Source organism: Diadema antillarum, unplaced genomic scaffold (genome assembly GCF_040938485.1).
Source record: "Diadema antillarum isolate AM-2024a unplaced genomic scaffold, OU_Dant_1.0 scf00000109, whole genome shotgun sequence".
Classification (NCBI taxonomy): Eukaryota; Metazoa; Echinodermata; class Echinoidea; order Diadematoida; family Diadematidae; genus Diadema; species Diadema antillarum.
Window position 1 is genome coordinate 2,167,133 of NW_027270998.1, and position 17,868 is coordinate 2,185,000.

At 38.7% G+C, this 17,868-nt stretch overlaps 1 protein-coding gene across 1 annotated transcript in view; it reads right to left on the reverse strand.

The window, feature by feature from the left end:
- Nucleotides 1-967: 967 nt before the first annotated feature.
- The window catches only part of LOC139719384 (uncharacterized), a 139,355-nt gene continuing 122,454 nt past the window's right edge, over nucleotides 968-17,868 (reverse strand). Inside the window, exons 4-9 of the mRNA XM_071630802.1 lie at nucleotides 17,338-17,478; nucleotides 11,001-11,073; nucleotides 10,019-10,073; nucleotides 7,478-7,627; nucleotides 6,841-7,014; nucleotides 968-5,642 (exon numbers count right to left, since the gene is read on the reverse strand). Coding sequence (XP_071486903.1) covers nucleotides 5,427-5,642; nucleotides 6,841-7,014; nucleotides 7,478-7,627; nucleotides 10,019-10,073; nucleotides 11,001-11,073; nucleotides 17,338-17,478 — 809 coding nt within the window. The 3' untranslated portion in view covers nucleotides 968-5,426. The remainder of the gene's footprint in view (nucleotides 5,643-6,840; nucleotides 7,015-7,477; nucleotides 7,628-10,018; nucleotides 10,074-11,000; nucleotides 11,074-17,337; nucleotides 17,479-17,868) is intronic.

Below are 17,868 nucleotides of genomic sequence, written 5' to 3' on the forward strand. Positions count from 1 at the left end.
ACAGAAAAAGAACAGATACCTGCTTGAAATTATCCGCAGGTTGTATATCGAGTGGCAGCTGGCGTACTTCTGCATGACAAGCTGTAATATATGGGCTGTAATTCTGCTGCTTGCATAGCCCTCTGCTCTCTGTTACCACATATATCTGCATGTATGCATGTATAACTGAATGTGGGAGGTTATGGGTTAAGGCAAATTCTCCTCTCTTCCCCATCCCCAATACTTGCTGATTTTGTTGATTTTGTAGTGACCATCATAGCTAATCACCAGCATCTCTGTGTTTGTTTGTTGGTTTGTTTGTTTAGTTCTGACTCATTTATTCTTGCCCTAATCTTTAACACCACACATATTTTCTCAACACTTTTCTTGGAAAAAAAATAAAGCAATCATTCTTTTACTACGTCCATTCACAGTATTTTATTCCCAGGAGGATGCAATGCAAAAAGGCATTTTAAATAACCAGGGTACCTATACTCGGTGACACACTAAAGGAATTCAATCTTGCCATACCTTGCCAATAGTCTCACTTCCAACCATTCTGTAGTACAAGTACAATCAGCTACTTAAGAAAAATATTTGAAGGAAAATAAAGGCATCAGGTATTTCAAGGGGATGAATAGGAGATAACCACTGAAGAAATGAGGTTTGACTGCTTGACAAGTTGGCTACAAGTGAAGGAAAAAAAAAAGAAGAGCTTAATGCTTGGTTTTAGAAAGATCATTCATTTTTGTGAACAAAAGTCAAGATTAACAAGCTAAAAAATGAACACAGCATAAATTAATCAACTTTTTTTTTCCTGTGTTAGGAGAAAAATGGATGTCATTTTGAGTAACATCGGGCAATATTGCAACTGAGCACAATTAACATAATAGATCTACGTATTGGAACTTTTCTTGTAATTGACTCGCATCAAGTATAAGAATAACTCTGATGAATGCACTTAGCTAGACCTTGATCCACAAGGGTCCCTCCGCATTGAAAAACAAAACAAAATGTATTGAATTGAACCTAATTGGTAATTGTGGAGTGAAATTTGGTATTTGTCTGAACTGTGAGTGGTTGTAATTGAGGGAACTTGCTTAGTTTCCAAAGCATAATTCAGACTGGCTGAAGGCCAACATTCCATCTGATTTCTGACTTATGACCAAACTGATGGCACACTTTCATACAGTGGGACCCTGACACTACATCAGCCTCTCCACTGGAAAAGTAATAGAAGAAATGATTTGATACAACTACCACTTACTGCTTTTTGATATCATACATTGCAACAAAATCCAAGACTGTTCTTGGAGGTGCAATTTGAGGCAGAAAATAGTTATAAATTCAATAAAATCACCTGAAATTAAAACAGATATACAGCTGACAATTGAGGAAAAAAGAAATCCCAGGGTATTTTTATTGTATAATTACAGCAGGATACAAAAATTTGTACTCCAATGCCTTATGAATAAATAATATCAAACAATACCTTGCTAACAGAGAACAGAGGCTACTGACAAATGCATCAATGAAGGTAATATGTAGGCTTCAAACAATTATGTCAGATAGAAAGACTGATACACAGATTTATAAATGGACATACTCTTTGTAAAGACATATCTCACTTTATTTTCACAATAGAGTGGGATTAAGGCTATTGTTTATGGATAGTTTACAAAGTGAAGTTGTTTTCCATTTCCCCTCTCTTTCTGAAGGCATGGGATAGGCATTTTGAGGCTGTTTTCACCAGTCTAACCTGCACTGGAGTTTATAGCAGGACATGCATTTGCATAGGCACAGATGTGGGTTAGATTCGCACACTTTGACCCAGGAAAGATGATAACCACTGCAAGATTAAACAGCTGCGTCACACACAAACACCAATTACAGGTTATGTTTTCATATGTACATCCCTGTTATCATAATATGATACGATGTCAACAAAATGGTTAATCAAAGAAAGATCGAGATTCTGCGTAGCCAACTTGTAGAGATAGGCAACTGGATGCAAATTAGATTTAAAAAAGACAAAGATTTAAGACACATGAGAAAAAAGACATACACAGAAAAGAGGTGATCATTTTAATTCACATAGCAGCACAAGGGGGAGGGGTTGGGGTTAATGCAATTATGATTTGCTTCTCCTTGAAAATGCAAGTAAGGTTTCGGATGAACTTCTCTAGAAAGACTGACAGCAGGTTGCGATGAAATTTCCTACAGACAAAAGAAAACTAAGAAGCATTTTAGCTGTATCTTATGGCCACACTAGATAAGAGAGTTCACTAAAATTGATGAGTGATGAAACTAATATTAAACGGGCATTCACAGGGGAGATGATTTCTACAAAAGTTCTAACGGGGTGGAGAGAGAGGCTCTGAATGCAATGAAGGGCAATAACATAAGATCAGGAAAGGGTGGTGGGGTAGGAGAATGCGCGTAGCACAGCATGTGCAGAGCATTCAGAGATACTTGTGAAAGACATTGATTTCCATCCACTGCAGACGCAGTGGTGGTTATAATCCATCACCTCAAGCATGATGAAAAACCTGGAATGTGGAGACACTGTCTGGCCACTCCTGGAATGGGTTCTTGAGAGTAAGATTTTTCATTGCAAATTTGACCTCTTTATCTCACTAGAATGAAACAATTGTGATCAAAAGTAGAAAAAAAAAAAACAATCACCATTACAGAAATGGTTAAAGATTAAAATACACTGATACACTGACTTAGACATCTTTTACCGGTACCCTTATTCTACCTCAGAAGAAAAAAATTGTCGGAATGGTTTAATCGCAGTGATAGAGAGAAAGATCAAATGATAATGGCCATTATAAAGCAATTACATAAAATATGAAAACAAAATCAATTGTACCAACACTATAGCAACCCATGGTGAAGTGCCAGCAACAGCAAATTACATCCATGGTAACAACTACTTCGCACTGACAAACTCATCATATTGAATCAGATAATCTACTCTAGCTGTGTTTATTTAGTCAGTGAGCATACACAGAGTTTGATAAATAAAATACACTGAGTAAAAACAAAAAAAAACACAAAAGGATAATGTTCTCATCAGATTCTATCCCAAACAATCTGAGCTGTTTGTTGTATCTAGTTGTCAGAGAACACTGAATGGTGAATTATTTTTCATCACTTCACATGTTGCAGTTTTCAATTGGCAATGTCATCCCATACCTCGATGGACGCTTAGCAATCGCATATACAAACACATGATTGCTACGTGTGCAAAATGTACAATCTATAATTTAATGCTGGTATTGATACAATTATATACAAATTGACACAAGAGCATTTTATACAATTAACAAATTAACTTTTGCTGTAGCTGTTTTCTTATCCCTTTCATGCCATCTCATCAATTATACAATTATCGATGAAACGTGGCAAAAAAAAATATCAACAGGTGCATTGAATGCCAAGATAAAAAAAACTGCCACACAAAATGCTGATTGACTTTATATGTCACCACTGTTTTCCCATTCTGTATACTGAAACAAAACAAAACAAAGAATGCTGTTGGCAGATACTGTAAGTCATTCCTAGTAACGCAAAAGTCACATAGAGCCTCTGTTGTCAAATAAAATCCTGCTACCACACAGTTATCATAGAAAAAAACGATCTGACTGTACAAGGAAAATAACCAAACCAGACTCTGCAAGATTGTTTCTCTCAATGTACAATACACAACAGTAGGTAGAAAAAAAGAAGAAGATAAAAATACAAAGTTTCTCTTCATGAAAAACAACAATAGACTAATATGAAAGTATGTTCCCCATTCATGTGTCCTGCACAAATACAGTAGTAGCTTAACTATCAAATATGGAAAAGTAATAGATAAGAGGGATAAGGAGAAATTAAAAACATTATTTTTATTATATTTGTTATATTTGTTGAAAAGGCACATCTGGACAACAGTTCTGACAAGAATCAGCGGAAAGCAACGGAGGTAAAGAGATGACGATGAGTTGTAGTCATGACAACCCATCTTGATGCGTTCTCACAATGCTTCAAACGCTGAATCACCCTTGTGTGAACGCTCGGTGAAACTTGGCATTGTGGGGCTTTTGTTTGTGTGTGTATGTTTGTGTGTCGATGTGTGTGTGGGTGTGTGTGTTTCTTGGGATCGACCTAAGAGCACATTCAGTAATGAATGGCCAGTAAATGAATAGGTATGGAAAGTCTACCTTGATTATTCCTGGTCATTTCTAGCTGGGGCACCGAGTTCAGCCCCTGTGCTTTAGGTGATGTACACTGTAGCAGTCCTCTTTAAAAGGAACATTCATTTTTTTTTTTCTGCCAAATTTATTGTCAGATGGCATTATATAAAGTGTATATGAATACCAAGTTGGATGCCATTGATGCTACGATGAGGTTCGTCTCTTTCCCAAACCCTCCTTAATTACCTGCAACTGAAGGCCCCCACTGTTAAATCGGCATGGAATGGACTTATGGCTGCCTACTGGGTGAACGTTAAAACTCAATCAAGTTTTGTTTTTGTTTTTTTACCAGTGCAAAATGGCTGATTTACCTGAGATAAACAGTCCACCACTTTTCATGTAGAACTTTCCCTTGTCTGCCCCCTACCTCCCCTTCTTCCCTCCTCTTCCCCTTGGCAAAGAAAAAAGAAAAAAGAAAAAAAAAGGAGAGAATATGAAGTATCCTGGCATTTCAACAAACTTTCAGAGAACACAGATATATTTGAAACTTGTGTGTACGGACATTTAGATATTGGGTGATTTGTGCAGTAACAAGTACAAGATTTCAGACACAAGTTTCGTCGCTGTTGTTGGTTTTTCATGCCTGATGTCACATCCCCTTTTACTCTGCAGCATATATATATATATGTATATATATTTTCATCTCTGATCTTGGGATGCAGTTCTTGGGGGAATCCATCGTCTGAGAGTAAGAAAGAACGATCAGGGCGGAGAGAAGTCTCTGATCTGTATTGCTGCATCGTGGGAGCAGCAGTTGCTGAGCAGCACAGAGTATGCGTCACTGAATCACTTGGGGCAGAATTAGACCCGGAGGCATGTCGAGATGGCACACTAGACTCAGATGGTACACAAGATATCTGCCCTAGATCTCTCTTGGCTGCACAGTAGGTGAACCTTTGTTTTCTCCACATGGACAAAAAAGAGGGGGGGGGGATTGGGATGTGACCTCTTGGTTGCACTAGAAGATCTCTCAGATTACCAACTTCTGACATGTGTTTCTCTGTTTGTTTGTTTTTTCTTGACTTTCATTACAGAGCTATGTAGCACCATTTTTAGAAAAAGCACTTCCTTGTTTTGCCTTCAACAGAGCTGTTCGTAGACAATATCACCAATCAAGTCTTTTGCCCTTGAGGATATGCCATGTGTGACCTCAATTGTGATTTCACTGAGAGCGCCGGTCAATCGTAGGGTATTTCCCTAGGACTATGATGCCGGTTTGGATGGTTTAAGGTCAGTCCAGACTTGGATCATTTGATCCAGGCCGTAGAGGTAGCCGTCCTCATGGTTTCCGTCCACCCAGGGGGTGCGGTGGTCGTTGGTGCAGTTGTCGGGGAGGGGCGTTGTCTTGCCAAAGTCGATCATCCACACGCTGGCCTTCCCTGTCCGATCGTGGACGAAGAGCAACGAGCTACCAATCACCTGTGGGTGCACGGAAGTGAGCACACAAAAAAGGAGAGGTTGGTTAGACTAGTCCCTGGAAGCTACTATCCTCGATCATAGATGCAGCATATTGTGACAAGACTTTGTATCTCATACGGCACATATATGTATTAAGAAAATCAGTTTGAAAAAAGTTTGAATGTCAAAAATACTGAATTAAATATCAAAACAATACAATCATCAATGTATTAAAGCAAAAACAATATTTCTACATTACTTGATATAAACATTGATGTTATTTAGCAAAAGCGTTGCGAAAGTAAGAAATTTTTTTGCTCTCCTGAAAATTCATCATTTTTTTTTAGATACAGGGTCTTGTCAGCCAGGGGGATAGACATAACTGGTCTTGTAAATCTATGGGAAAATATCACTTTATTGCTGCTGGCAGGTGTGATAACCTCATTTTTTTATAGGGTCCGATGTTGAGGGAATAAACATCTAGATGTTATCTGAATATCACTTTTCATGAAATGGGCTTCTTTCTAGAACATGTAACCAATATCAATCACACATGATATCATGGTGTCTCTTAACAGGTGCTAACACATATTGTCTCATCAACATGCTAGTGAGCTACAGTCAATGAAACACAGTTTCCCATTCATACCTACTCGATAATAGGGTTTGGCTATGAAGTCCAAGTGATATACTGTATATGATGCATATTTCATGAGGTTATTATTTATACAAATTTTTCAAGTCAGATGATGTTTGTGAATCTAAAGACGCACAAAAACTTCGACTCTGATTCCAACATGAATGTGATGCGCACGCATACATTTCTCTGTACAGCATTGCACTCCACAATTGCAAATTTAATTTGCGAAATTGTCAGAAGTTCCGACTCGTGAAAAATTAGACTCGCTAAATATACGGTGCATACAGCACATTCTTCATCTTAAACCTCGACGTGAGCATGGTGTTGTGCAAGAATCAAGTGCTTGGGCACTTGCCCGATGCTTGAATGAAACTCTTAACCCGTGCTGTATCAAGCAAGAAGGTGAAATATTTTCTGAAGCATCATGCAGAGCTCTGACTTATGACTATTGTATGGCAACTTTCATGATTCTGAAATGATAACCTCTATTCATTCGAAAAATCAAGAAGAGATGAGTATGTGCTACTTAAGGAGACACATGGCTGGACATGCCTGACTATCTATTGCAGCATCACTCACCTCATGGGTGCTGAAGAAGGGGGAAGCCTCGAGCGTTGCTCGGACGGCCTTCAGCCGGCGGATGTAGCGGGCCTGTACCTCGGCGTCGCCATCGATGAAGAAGTTGAAGCTCTCGCTGATCTGCTCTTTCGTTTTTGTCGTCTTGAAGTCGCGACTCGAATGACCATCTCCTTTCTGCAGAAAGCACGAATATACAGCAAAAATTTGGTCAAATACAGAAGGAGAAAAAGCCTGCCATATGACAACATTAAATCACACAAATGCTGCACACATGCATGGCATTCTAAATTGAGTTAGGCTCAACATCCAGATGTTAACGAGATGGTTTATTTCTTTAATAGTATTCACTTCTTAATTATATCCTTTCCAATATACTCAATTACAGGAAAGCAAAATATGCATATTTTGTACACAAATATTGGTTGAACAGATGTCCCTTTCTACATGGATATACCTGGTTTTGAGTAACTGATAGTTAAGACTAAGTTCCACTGTCATTTGGTTCAAAAAGAGTTTCTTTTCTCTACTTTCTACACTCTCTCTACTACTATTATTTTCCCCAACAGTAGGTAAAATGCTGAGATTCACTCTTTAAAGATTAAAAGGACAATCCCCTCTTCACTTTTGTTCTCTCTACCTTTATCCCTTCTATCCTGAAGCCGAGGGTTGCAGAGGAGCTGACATATTCCCGCCACTGCATGTATCTCGGTTTGGTGACCGCCTGCCGATGGTTCTCCTCCTCCGTTGGCTCGCTGGAGTCAATCTCGATCATCTTCTGGTACATGTCCTATTGGACAAGTGAGAAAGAAAGACAGCTAAGTGAGTATGGAGGACTTAGTATGATACTTGGGGTGAGGGGTCTTACTATTGGACTCAAATGTATTGCATTAATGTCACTCCTCTTAGGGATACCAGCATTCACGCATCAAAATCACGGTGGTTCCGCAGGGCAACCAGTGAGATGCTTCCCTGTTACATGCCATCTCTACAGGAGACAAAAAATTCCCAAATCAGGCAGATTTTTATATTCTCTTGTAAGGACATGAAGAGAAATCTACATTTTCAAGGAGCCTCCTGGGACATCACAGAGATTCGGCACCTCTGCATTCCTCACTGATTATTTCTCTCATTTGGCCATTAGCCTGTATGAGACCATTATGCCAACCACACCACTGACCATCACTGGTGGTAAATGAGGACACTTCAAAACAACTGTTGCCAATGCTCTACATTGTCCCACTTCTCATTTCTGGTGACACCAGCATCAAACCATTTCTGGTGAAATCAACATCACACCACTCCTATAAGAAAGAAAGTTACTACTTGATCAACATACAATGCTGTATGTTACAGCATAATATGTTATGTACCTAATTTTGATTTGAACCATCCAGTATGTATTTCTGTAAATATGTATCGCAAAACACAAAAAGGAATAAATCTTCATATTGCCTTATCTTTTGTAATCTTATATTCACGTTATTCTAACAGCATGACTAAAAAAAGAAAGAAAAAAATCTCATTTTCTTCACTGCGAGGTCACCTGAAATCACTCACACAAAATACATGTAGGCATAGATACTGCTGTCATTAAAAAGTCGTGTAAAATGGACTGAACTACAAGAGGTGTTCCACGGACATTTGGCGAAAGTGGCTGGGCAAAAATGGGATGACCTACACTATGTGACAAAACAGCATTACTGCCAGCATCATCTAGAAATGATCTGCGGACCTCGAGGTACGAGAATAATTTAGTTTCTTTCCTCGCGAGAAGATTATTCTCGGATAGCATTGCGTGCCCAGTGGGATACAGGAGAACACAAAGCACCCATGTCCTTTCTCTCTCAGAGATGAAGGATGGTAACCATGGCGACTGAGGATGATGGAAATGACTATTATTGTGTTCGAGTCCACGAAGCAGAGACTGCGCAAATGTGTAATCTCAATTTTGTGCATTACCACATAAAGTTTCTCTTCTTTTTGCTGTCTTCATTATACTGTATACCTTCCTCTTCCTACCCTTCCCCCCCCCCCCCCCCATCCCCTAAGAATTCTGCCATGTTTTTTCAGCACACATCCTGACAAAATCTCAATGTCTGGCATGAGCATGATGTTATCAGCCTTCAATCCGACATCACTACTTCTACTCAAAATCAGTAATAATGTGGGAGTGCCTTTGAAAACAATCATACAATGGGACAGGAAAAGAAAGAGACAGACAGACAGACAGACAGACAGACAGACTGACAGAGAGAAATGAAGACAAATGGTTGAGGTTGTAAGTGACATGGCTGAACAGTCCCAATGATAAACTATGAATGCTGAAATTTTCATGGTGGTTTTCTTCTCGTCAATTTTGCAAAAAGGCTCTCAATCACAAAAATATCAAGAAAAAATGACCCCTACATGCACTGTCCCAGGCCAGCACACTAGCCCTGCAAGATGAAGTGACTACTACTTGCTTATGAGCCCCCTCCCCAAATCCTTGGAATACTAGTACTTTTCCTTACAGATTTGATCTCAAACCAAACAACGTTTTAACAAAGTGGTTTGTTTGAGAAGTCAGAATTTCTTCTGAATGTTTGTATTATGTTTTTTCTTTTGCAATTATCATAACGAGAAGATCACAAAGTGCACAATTAACCACTTGCTAAGAGGTTCCATCACCTGTCACTTGCAAAAATATTGTTGTGCAAAAATATCAATGTTAAAAGTACATGGGGTAAATTGTCATGGGGTAAAGAGTCACTTGAATAAAAACATAAAGCCAAGAAAACATCATGAGAATAACACTTTGGCATCATGTAAAAATTGACATTCCTAAGTAATACTCAGATTTTCTTCTTGGAATGATATTGGTCTATTCATAGAGTGACTTTTTCATTCTCTACAGCTTCAATGGATGTGTCAGCTACTTATCCGTGACAAAATCAACTCACAATGGTCATAAAGAAGAAATTAAATATGACACATTATCAGGAAATCTTTTCACATACTTACCTTATAAAGCACCGGGACAAACAATTATCACACACACTTTATTCTCTTTCTCAATACAAGAGACAATCACCATAAATGTGCACTATATAGACTTTTTTGCTTAAAGCAAGGCAAGCACCAGTGACCCAGTAATCATTTGATCAGTAAATAAAGGAGAAAAAAGCAGCACTCAACAAACCTTTCTCAACTTGGGCTTCTCCTTGGCTTTTTTCAGCTCTTCCTCCAAATAGGTTCTGTGAAATTGATCGTAGCAAGTAGCAGAAGAAGGAAGAAAGGACAGAGACAGACAGAGATATAGATGAATATATGTACATAAAAAGATTGATAGACAGAGAGACAGAAAAGGGGGAGAAAAATGACAGAAGCGAGAAGATGGAGAGAGGGAGAGATGGAGAGAGAGAAAAAAAAAAGAACAGGCATGAGTTATGTCACCCTCACAGTAAGCATAAGAGGATTATTGTAATCACTTTACATCACACATTTTTCCAATAATAAACAAAAAGATTATGAATGTATCTATATCTGCATGTAGTTATGTCTGCAAAGTATGTGTAAAATGTCTGCAAAGTACGTGTGTGCCTGTGTGTGCATGCGTGTGTGTATGTGTGTGTGTGTGTGTGTGTGTGTGTGTGTGTGTGTGTGAATTATTTCATTCCATTATCGAACACAATTTGTTTCATTCTGTACTGTATACACTGTTGAGTACACAGAGCCAAATGGATTGGAGGTTGCTACAATATATGATATCTTCATTTTCCTCCCCCTCTCTTTGCTTGTATTATTTCTGTCACATAATGTTCTTTATTGTTTATCTTGAAATTAATGAATGACACCACTGAATATTTCTTTTAAGATTGTGCACTGGTATGGAAGTATATACCCTGCAAATAATAACTAACAAACAACAAGAGTCAAGACAGTCATTTCCTAGCATACATTGACATACTCTTCTTTTTTTTTAGATTCTGTCTTTGCATCAGAAGAAAAAACATAAGGCTTGAGACTTAAAATATTGACAAATCAAAACACTCTAACAAACAACTACACAACATTACTACCTAACAGTTTAACCTTCTCAGGACCATCAAATAAAAATGCCTCAAACTTTGCATACAAACAGGTTGGTAGGTAATGGGAGTGTTAATGGATGGAACTCCTACCTTGTCCCCATTTTGCAATCCATCACCGAAGGGTTGTCAAAGTCACCCAGAAGGTCCTGCATCTGGACATATTCTGTGTAAAGCAAGGCTTGGTTAAGGAACATACAAAATCTGCAGCAGTGTGAGATATTATACAATCTGGTGTGACTTCACATCACTTCTCATGAACATCATTATCAACACCCAGAATGAAGGCACATAATACGTCACTCTTTCCACAAATAAAATCATTATGCTCCAACAAATCGTAGCAATCTTACAGACAAACACACACACACACACACACACACAGACACAAACAAACAAACAAACACAATATGTGCACGTAACTGCATTATTTGTCCTGGCAGCCATGGATGACTAGAAAAAAATTTCAAGACCTAATCTACTTTACACTAGATACAACACATTTTCAGATGACAATTTGTCAAATTGAGATTGAGACTGGTATTCATGGCAACCACAAAGTAAAAAGAAACAATGACAATTACTCATACAATATCTGAAAAGGCTACTGAAAAGATTTTTTTTTTCATTTTTTCCCCCATAATGCAAATTAAAAAAAAAATTACAAAAAGCCCCTCCATTGTATGCCAAACAGGAAATCTAGAGAAAAAAATCATATCAACAAGCAAGATAGAAAAAGGCACCCAGTGCTTTGATATACAAACACACAGCAACATGCATCACACTGGTTAAAACAAGCATTCCCTCCTGCAGGGTACATTGCACAATCCAGATGAGCAAGATGAAATTGCCCAGCTGAACAATTCTCACCTCAATTCTTGCCTCCCTGCAGATTACTTAGCTGATGGCAGAAGGGGTGTCAGTTAGAGAGTTATCCAAAAAAAAAAAAAAAAATGGGTGTAGAACTAATGTGATGCATAAGGATAAAAAAGAAGATGGAGAATGTGTGTGTGTGTGTGTGTGTGTGTGTGTGTGTGTGTGTGTGTGTGTGTGTGTGTGTGTGTGTGTGTGTGCATTATGCTTTGTGCGTGCAAGGAGGTGAACACCTCCCTGGTGTGTGTAAGTGTGTGTGTGCTAAGTGCATGCATGTGAGCGCATGTATGACAGAAAAATTAGAGAGAAATAAAGGATGTACTCCTCTGGATTACAAGATGAACTATCACATAATAAACATTATAAAATGGGTTCAAGAATGTAGCCAACAGGAAGCGCTGAAATGAGTCATGTGTGCTTTGGTTATTCTAGTCCCATCGCACTGCGTGTTAAATCCTATTGGCGATCGTCTGTGCGCGCGGCGGCTCCTTTGAATTGCATGCATACGCGCTGTCAATCCTGTAAACAACTTCTAGTTCGGGCTGCCTTTCTTCCCTTTGTGCAGTGAGTGGCGTACGTATACTCTTATACGTACAGTACAGTAGACCAAGCGTTGTGGGACCGGACGCGTACATGGAGTCACTTTGAAGGGCAAATCCAACGATTTAGCAGGTTAATTCTCACGCCGTTTTCAGAGTATGTTGTCTAGTAGGCCTATATGAGGAGTCTATATCAAGTCTTTAAGGTAAAGGGTGCATATTCTATGTAAAATAAGTAAGTTTTCATGCGGGAACTTAAGTGTTCGGAAACCCAACCCCCCATCATACTTATACTGTATGTGCGGGATTTCCGAGTGCGACGTGCGTAAATGTTTGGGACGAACATCTTCGGACGTCTTGACCCACAAAGGTACGTGAAAAACGCTGAAAAATACTGTTCGTTTTCGAATTTTTGACCCATTTTATAAAACAAATGATGCACAGGATTATTTCGTGGCGTTAGTGGAGGTGCAGCTCACTCTCGGGTATTTACAATGTAGTGCAACATGCACTCGGCTTGAGTGCGCTATACGCCTCCACTAACGCACTCTATCCTGTGCATCATTTGTATAATACATACTTTGGTACAGTATTAGAGGCAGGTGCAAATGTATGATTCCTTATCTCTGGTACTAATTTCTGACTTGATATTTTCAATCTCAAACTCACAATACATACATTGACAAAGCATTACAGACAGGTGCGATTATTTGCAACAGGTGCAAGAACGGAAACAAGAGAACGTGCATATCAAGAGTACAGGTTATCACACATGAAAGAATGATACAGTACGCTGATATCCACAGAAATGTGGGTTGGATGCCCCAATAACTTATGCTTTTACAGAATAGATAGATGAAAAAAAGAAGAAGAATGCAGTTGAGATTAGGTGAAAGGTAACACCACCTTTGAAGTCATTATCTAGAAAAACGATGTCACTGAATTAAACTATGGTAGGTCCCTTTTTGCAAGACGAAGTGAGCCCATCTCCCAACTAAACTACAAGTATACCATATCATAGTTACATTTGTTTGGCAGCTGGGTGAGGATAAGCAGCACAAACAGAAAAAAAAGGGAAGAAGATTAAAAAGGTACCATAAAAACAAAAACAACACACACACACACACACACACACACACACACACAAACAAACAAACACACACACACACACATACATACACAGCTTTATATAAAAGTCATAACTGCATCTCAAGGGAGAAGAAAAATACTGGCAAACAAATTTGTGAAAGATGAAACAAATATGATTTTGGAGAGGATTGGAGCAATGAACTGGATGAAACGATGAAAGAAGATGTTGATAAGCCATCACATAGGGCTGACAAGGTCTTTTTATGATACAAATACAGAGTATTCGTGGGGGCGAGGGTGGGGAAACATGCAGTCAATACGTTTTTAATGGAACCATTGAATGTCAAGAAACAATAGCAAGACTGAATGAAAGGATAACTTGTGAAAGAATACTCTTGGTTATAAAGAGGCTAGGGATGCAGCAGAGACGGAAGCATAGATAAAATCCTGGGTATGTCAAGAAATCGTAATCCGCTTCTCTTTCTGTTCGTCACAGTCGTCATGTGTGATGCAAGCAGTGCACGCATCCACTGGTGATCACTATCAGCAGTATGCAAGCTCTTCACGCTGCATTGACTGATCTCTTGACCACCATATCAGTGCTATGCATCTAACACACTACTAGGTCATCTAGGTCTTGAATGTTAGATGATTTCGCTACGGGGGCAGCATGTGAGCTGTGTCTTGATGTATATGACACACTTTAACCCAACTACCTGGTATGACTTTTATTACCACAGTACTAGAAGCAATAACATGCAAACCATCATCAAACATTACAAATGCTCGGTGTAACTGTGCCACATTTTAGAGGAAAGGTCCACTGACACACATCATCCCTAGTCACTTGAAGTCATGAACTAGCACCAGGTTCTTGCACCAGGATATGGTACAAATGCCAATACTTATCTAATATATTTCGATATCCTATCATACCTGCAACTTAGGTTTGTACAAAAATGTTTGTGGTCATTGAGAAAAATCAAATATCAAAATTGAATAAGGGGCACTGAGGAGTGAGTGTATGGAATCATGTCACTTACTCTGCTATAAGTCAAACCCACATTGTAAAGACATGTGATTTTGGTTAGGAACTCTAGACATTAAAGACCCTACATACGGAACAACCATAGACAAAGACTTGATGTTTCTTTCAAGTCGGGGAAAACAAAGTTGAAGATTTACAACAGCTACAGGCCATCTTTTTCCACAGAAACTTGCAGAAATTTACCTTGTAAAGTGCTTCAAAACTGAAGAAGCCATTGTTATCACTCTTGGTGGTAGTATATACTGGGGAGGGATGTGTAGGAGGAGCAGTAGATGTAAAGAAGGACAGTGGGAGAGAAGGTATTGTAGAACACAGCCATTGTGATGGCACACTGATTAAATTGACTGTCCTTTCAAAATCTTGGTCCCAGGCCATTATGAATTGTGATGCATCAGCAGGCATTGACAATTTCATTTTCCTTTCCTGAAGGGAAAACACGCCTTTTTCCCCCCTCAACGCAACATTAGCTAGAGAGAGGATGGAAATACATGGTGCTACTCAAATCCACATAATAAAAAGGAAAGGATAATCAGCAGAGAGAAAATTAACATAATAAACTAATGGAAGGCCACGTGATGTAATCAACTAATCAAGGCCAAAACATAGTGACAGAAACAGCACATCATACAAGAGTGTGCTTGAATGATTATACAATGTCTGTTTCTTTTTCTTTATCCTCTGCATACATGAATCTCTATGTGTATGTGAGTATGTAAACATACACATTATAAACATGGGAGAAGGAGGGTGACAAAGTCAAGTAGACATGTATACATACCTTGGGGAATTGGCTGCAAGGGGGGGGGGGCCTCAGAAATGTTCAAACCCCCAATTTTCTTTAAAGTTAGATATTAGATTTGGAATAGATTTGGAATAATTTGATCAGTAATGACAAAATCACATAACAGTTAAAGATTTGGGTGTTTTTGTGTTTGCTAATTAAATTTCTCACAAATCCCAGAGTGAATGCCCACATGGCAATATCCTGATATCTGTCACCACTCCATTCACTGCCATTTATTTTGTAATCATCGGTGAGCGTTGTCTATCTCCATTGACTCAATACACAGCGAAGGCACACACACCGAAGAGGTAATAGACACGATTTAGCTATTCACAATCTTGTCCCTACATATTTCTCTTTTTTTTTTGAAAATTTGCCACATATACCACCAAAAGAATGCATCAGATTTTTAAAATTTCGGTTCTACTTCCAACTCTCGCTGCAGAAGCTCCCTCACTTGTATATGCAACACAAGAGGTGATATATACCATGATTTAGCCATTCACACTGTCCTTGAATATTCATTTTTCTAATTAATCTTTGATTCAAAATATGGCAAATGGTCCATCCAATGAGTGAGAATTTTGATTCTAAAACTGCAGAAGCTCCATTGTGTGGGTATATCCCCATCCCCCCCCCCAAAAAAAAAAAGCTCAGTCCATCTCACTAGACTTCAATAGCATACAGTGAAGATGCATATGCAGAGCAAGAGGAAAAGATACTGTACCATGGTTTAGCCACTCACATTGTCCCTGACTTTATATTTCTTACTAATTTTGATTGAAAATATGCCAAATGGGCCACCAAACATGTGCACCAGATCACTGAATTTCAATTCTAAAAATGCAAAAGCTCCCTAGCACACACTCCCAAACTCAGTCATTGTATTCCCTCGCTTGCATGTTGCCAAGGAATATTGAACATAATTCTTGCCCCTCCCCCCAACCCAGAATAATTGAAGTGTATTGGCCATGCTTTGGGACATTGAGTAGAATCACGTGATAACTGTTTGGAGCCCTGGAGGACTAATTAGGGAAAAATTGAGGACGAAATATGTGTGATTAGGTATATGAATTCAATTCACATGTTGCACACCCCCAGTCAACACACACAAAATTGGTACTTGCACACCTACAGATGTAACTAAATATGCAAAAGCTCCCTCCACACCTTTCTCCTGCCAGTTGGGTCTCTGCACTCCCTTACTTTTGTATTGTCTGGAATATTGCACATAATTTTGCCCCCCCCCCCCCCAAGAAAATGTTTGTGCATACAGCCATGTTTGGGGACATGGTGTGATAAAGACCCTACCAGCCGCAGAATCACGTGATATTTACTTGGTGTCCTGGAGGACTAATTAGGTAAAAATTGAGGACACAACACTATGTATAATTACATGAAATCACATATCACACCCGCAATCTGCACACACATAATCGGTACTCTGCAGACTCTCAGATGTAACTGCATCTTGACACAAAGATATACAGACACACAACAACCACAAATTTAATACACAGCCTCATTTGGCTTTATCTACCTCAGCTTTGTCCCTGTCCACTTTCATTCTTTTTTTTCTTCTTCTTTTTTCAACCACAATGTTCCTGTCTGATCAGTGTAAATGTCCAATTAGCTGTAATTACTGGTACTGGTCACGTTCACATCATAAAATTTTTGTGGCAGGCAACACACATGGTTCTGGATATGCATATTGAAAAATCACAGACCATGGCTAAGAAGGTCTATGCAGTAACAATCCTCTCACCCCAATTTTGCCATGTTTTATTTTCTTAAACACCATCCAACCTATTACATTAAATGGAAAACCCATATTTTGCATAGGAATTCAATGCCAATATCATATCTACATCTGTTGAAAAATAGTTTTCCTCTAGTCATTTCTCCAATTTAGTCCACAATATCAAACACCTTGTAAAAATTCAATTGTCAAATTCTTCAGATTCAAAACTCTGATAAATAAATGATAGACTACCACGCTCTAAAGCAATGGACAACTGACCAGAGAGTGTAATCTCACTACATTACACCCACATTCCCCCTCACCCCCTCACAATTGTTGATAAAGATAAAGGATACTTTCTGAGTTTCTCTCAACTTCTCCCTTGTATTCTGGAATGTATGGCCTTAGGACGTCAGACATCAGTGTGCTCAGTGCTGTCTGCTCCTTTTGGCAGTATTTCTTGAGAATCGTGCCATATTCACCCGCCTTGAAGTTACCTGCAATGGTGGAATACAAAGACAATACTGAAATCAGCAAAGAACATACAACACAAGTAGACATTAATACTGTAGTTATAGGTAGTTGACTCGTCATTCTCCTTTTTTCCTTATCATACTTCTGTCAATTATTCTAGGATTCTTTTGTTCTGTATTTTTTTATCTCCTTTTCCTTTCATCTTTTTCTTGAGTCTCTATTTTTACCAGCTTCTCTTTATTACCCTTTCCGTTTACTATTGTTTGTTTTAATTCCAAGAATCCTTGTTTTTCCTTTTTCCTGTTCGTTTCCTTTTTTTTTTCTATGCAAATGCATGTTAACCTGTTCTGTATGGGAACCTGGTGGACTGCGTATTGTAAAGTCTATTGGCATTTCAGAATCCAGTATGGAAC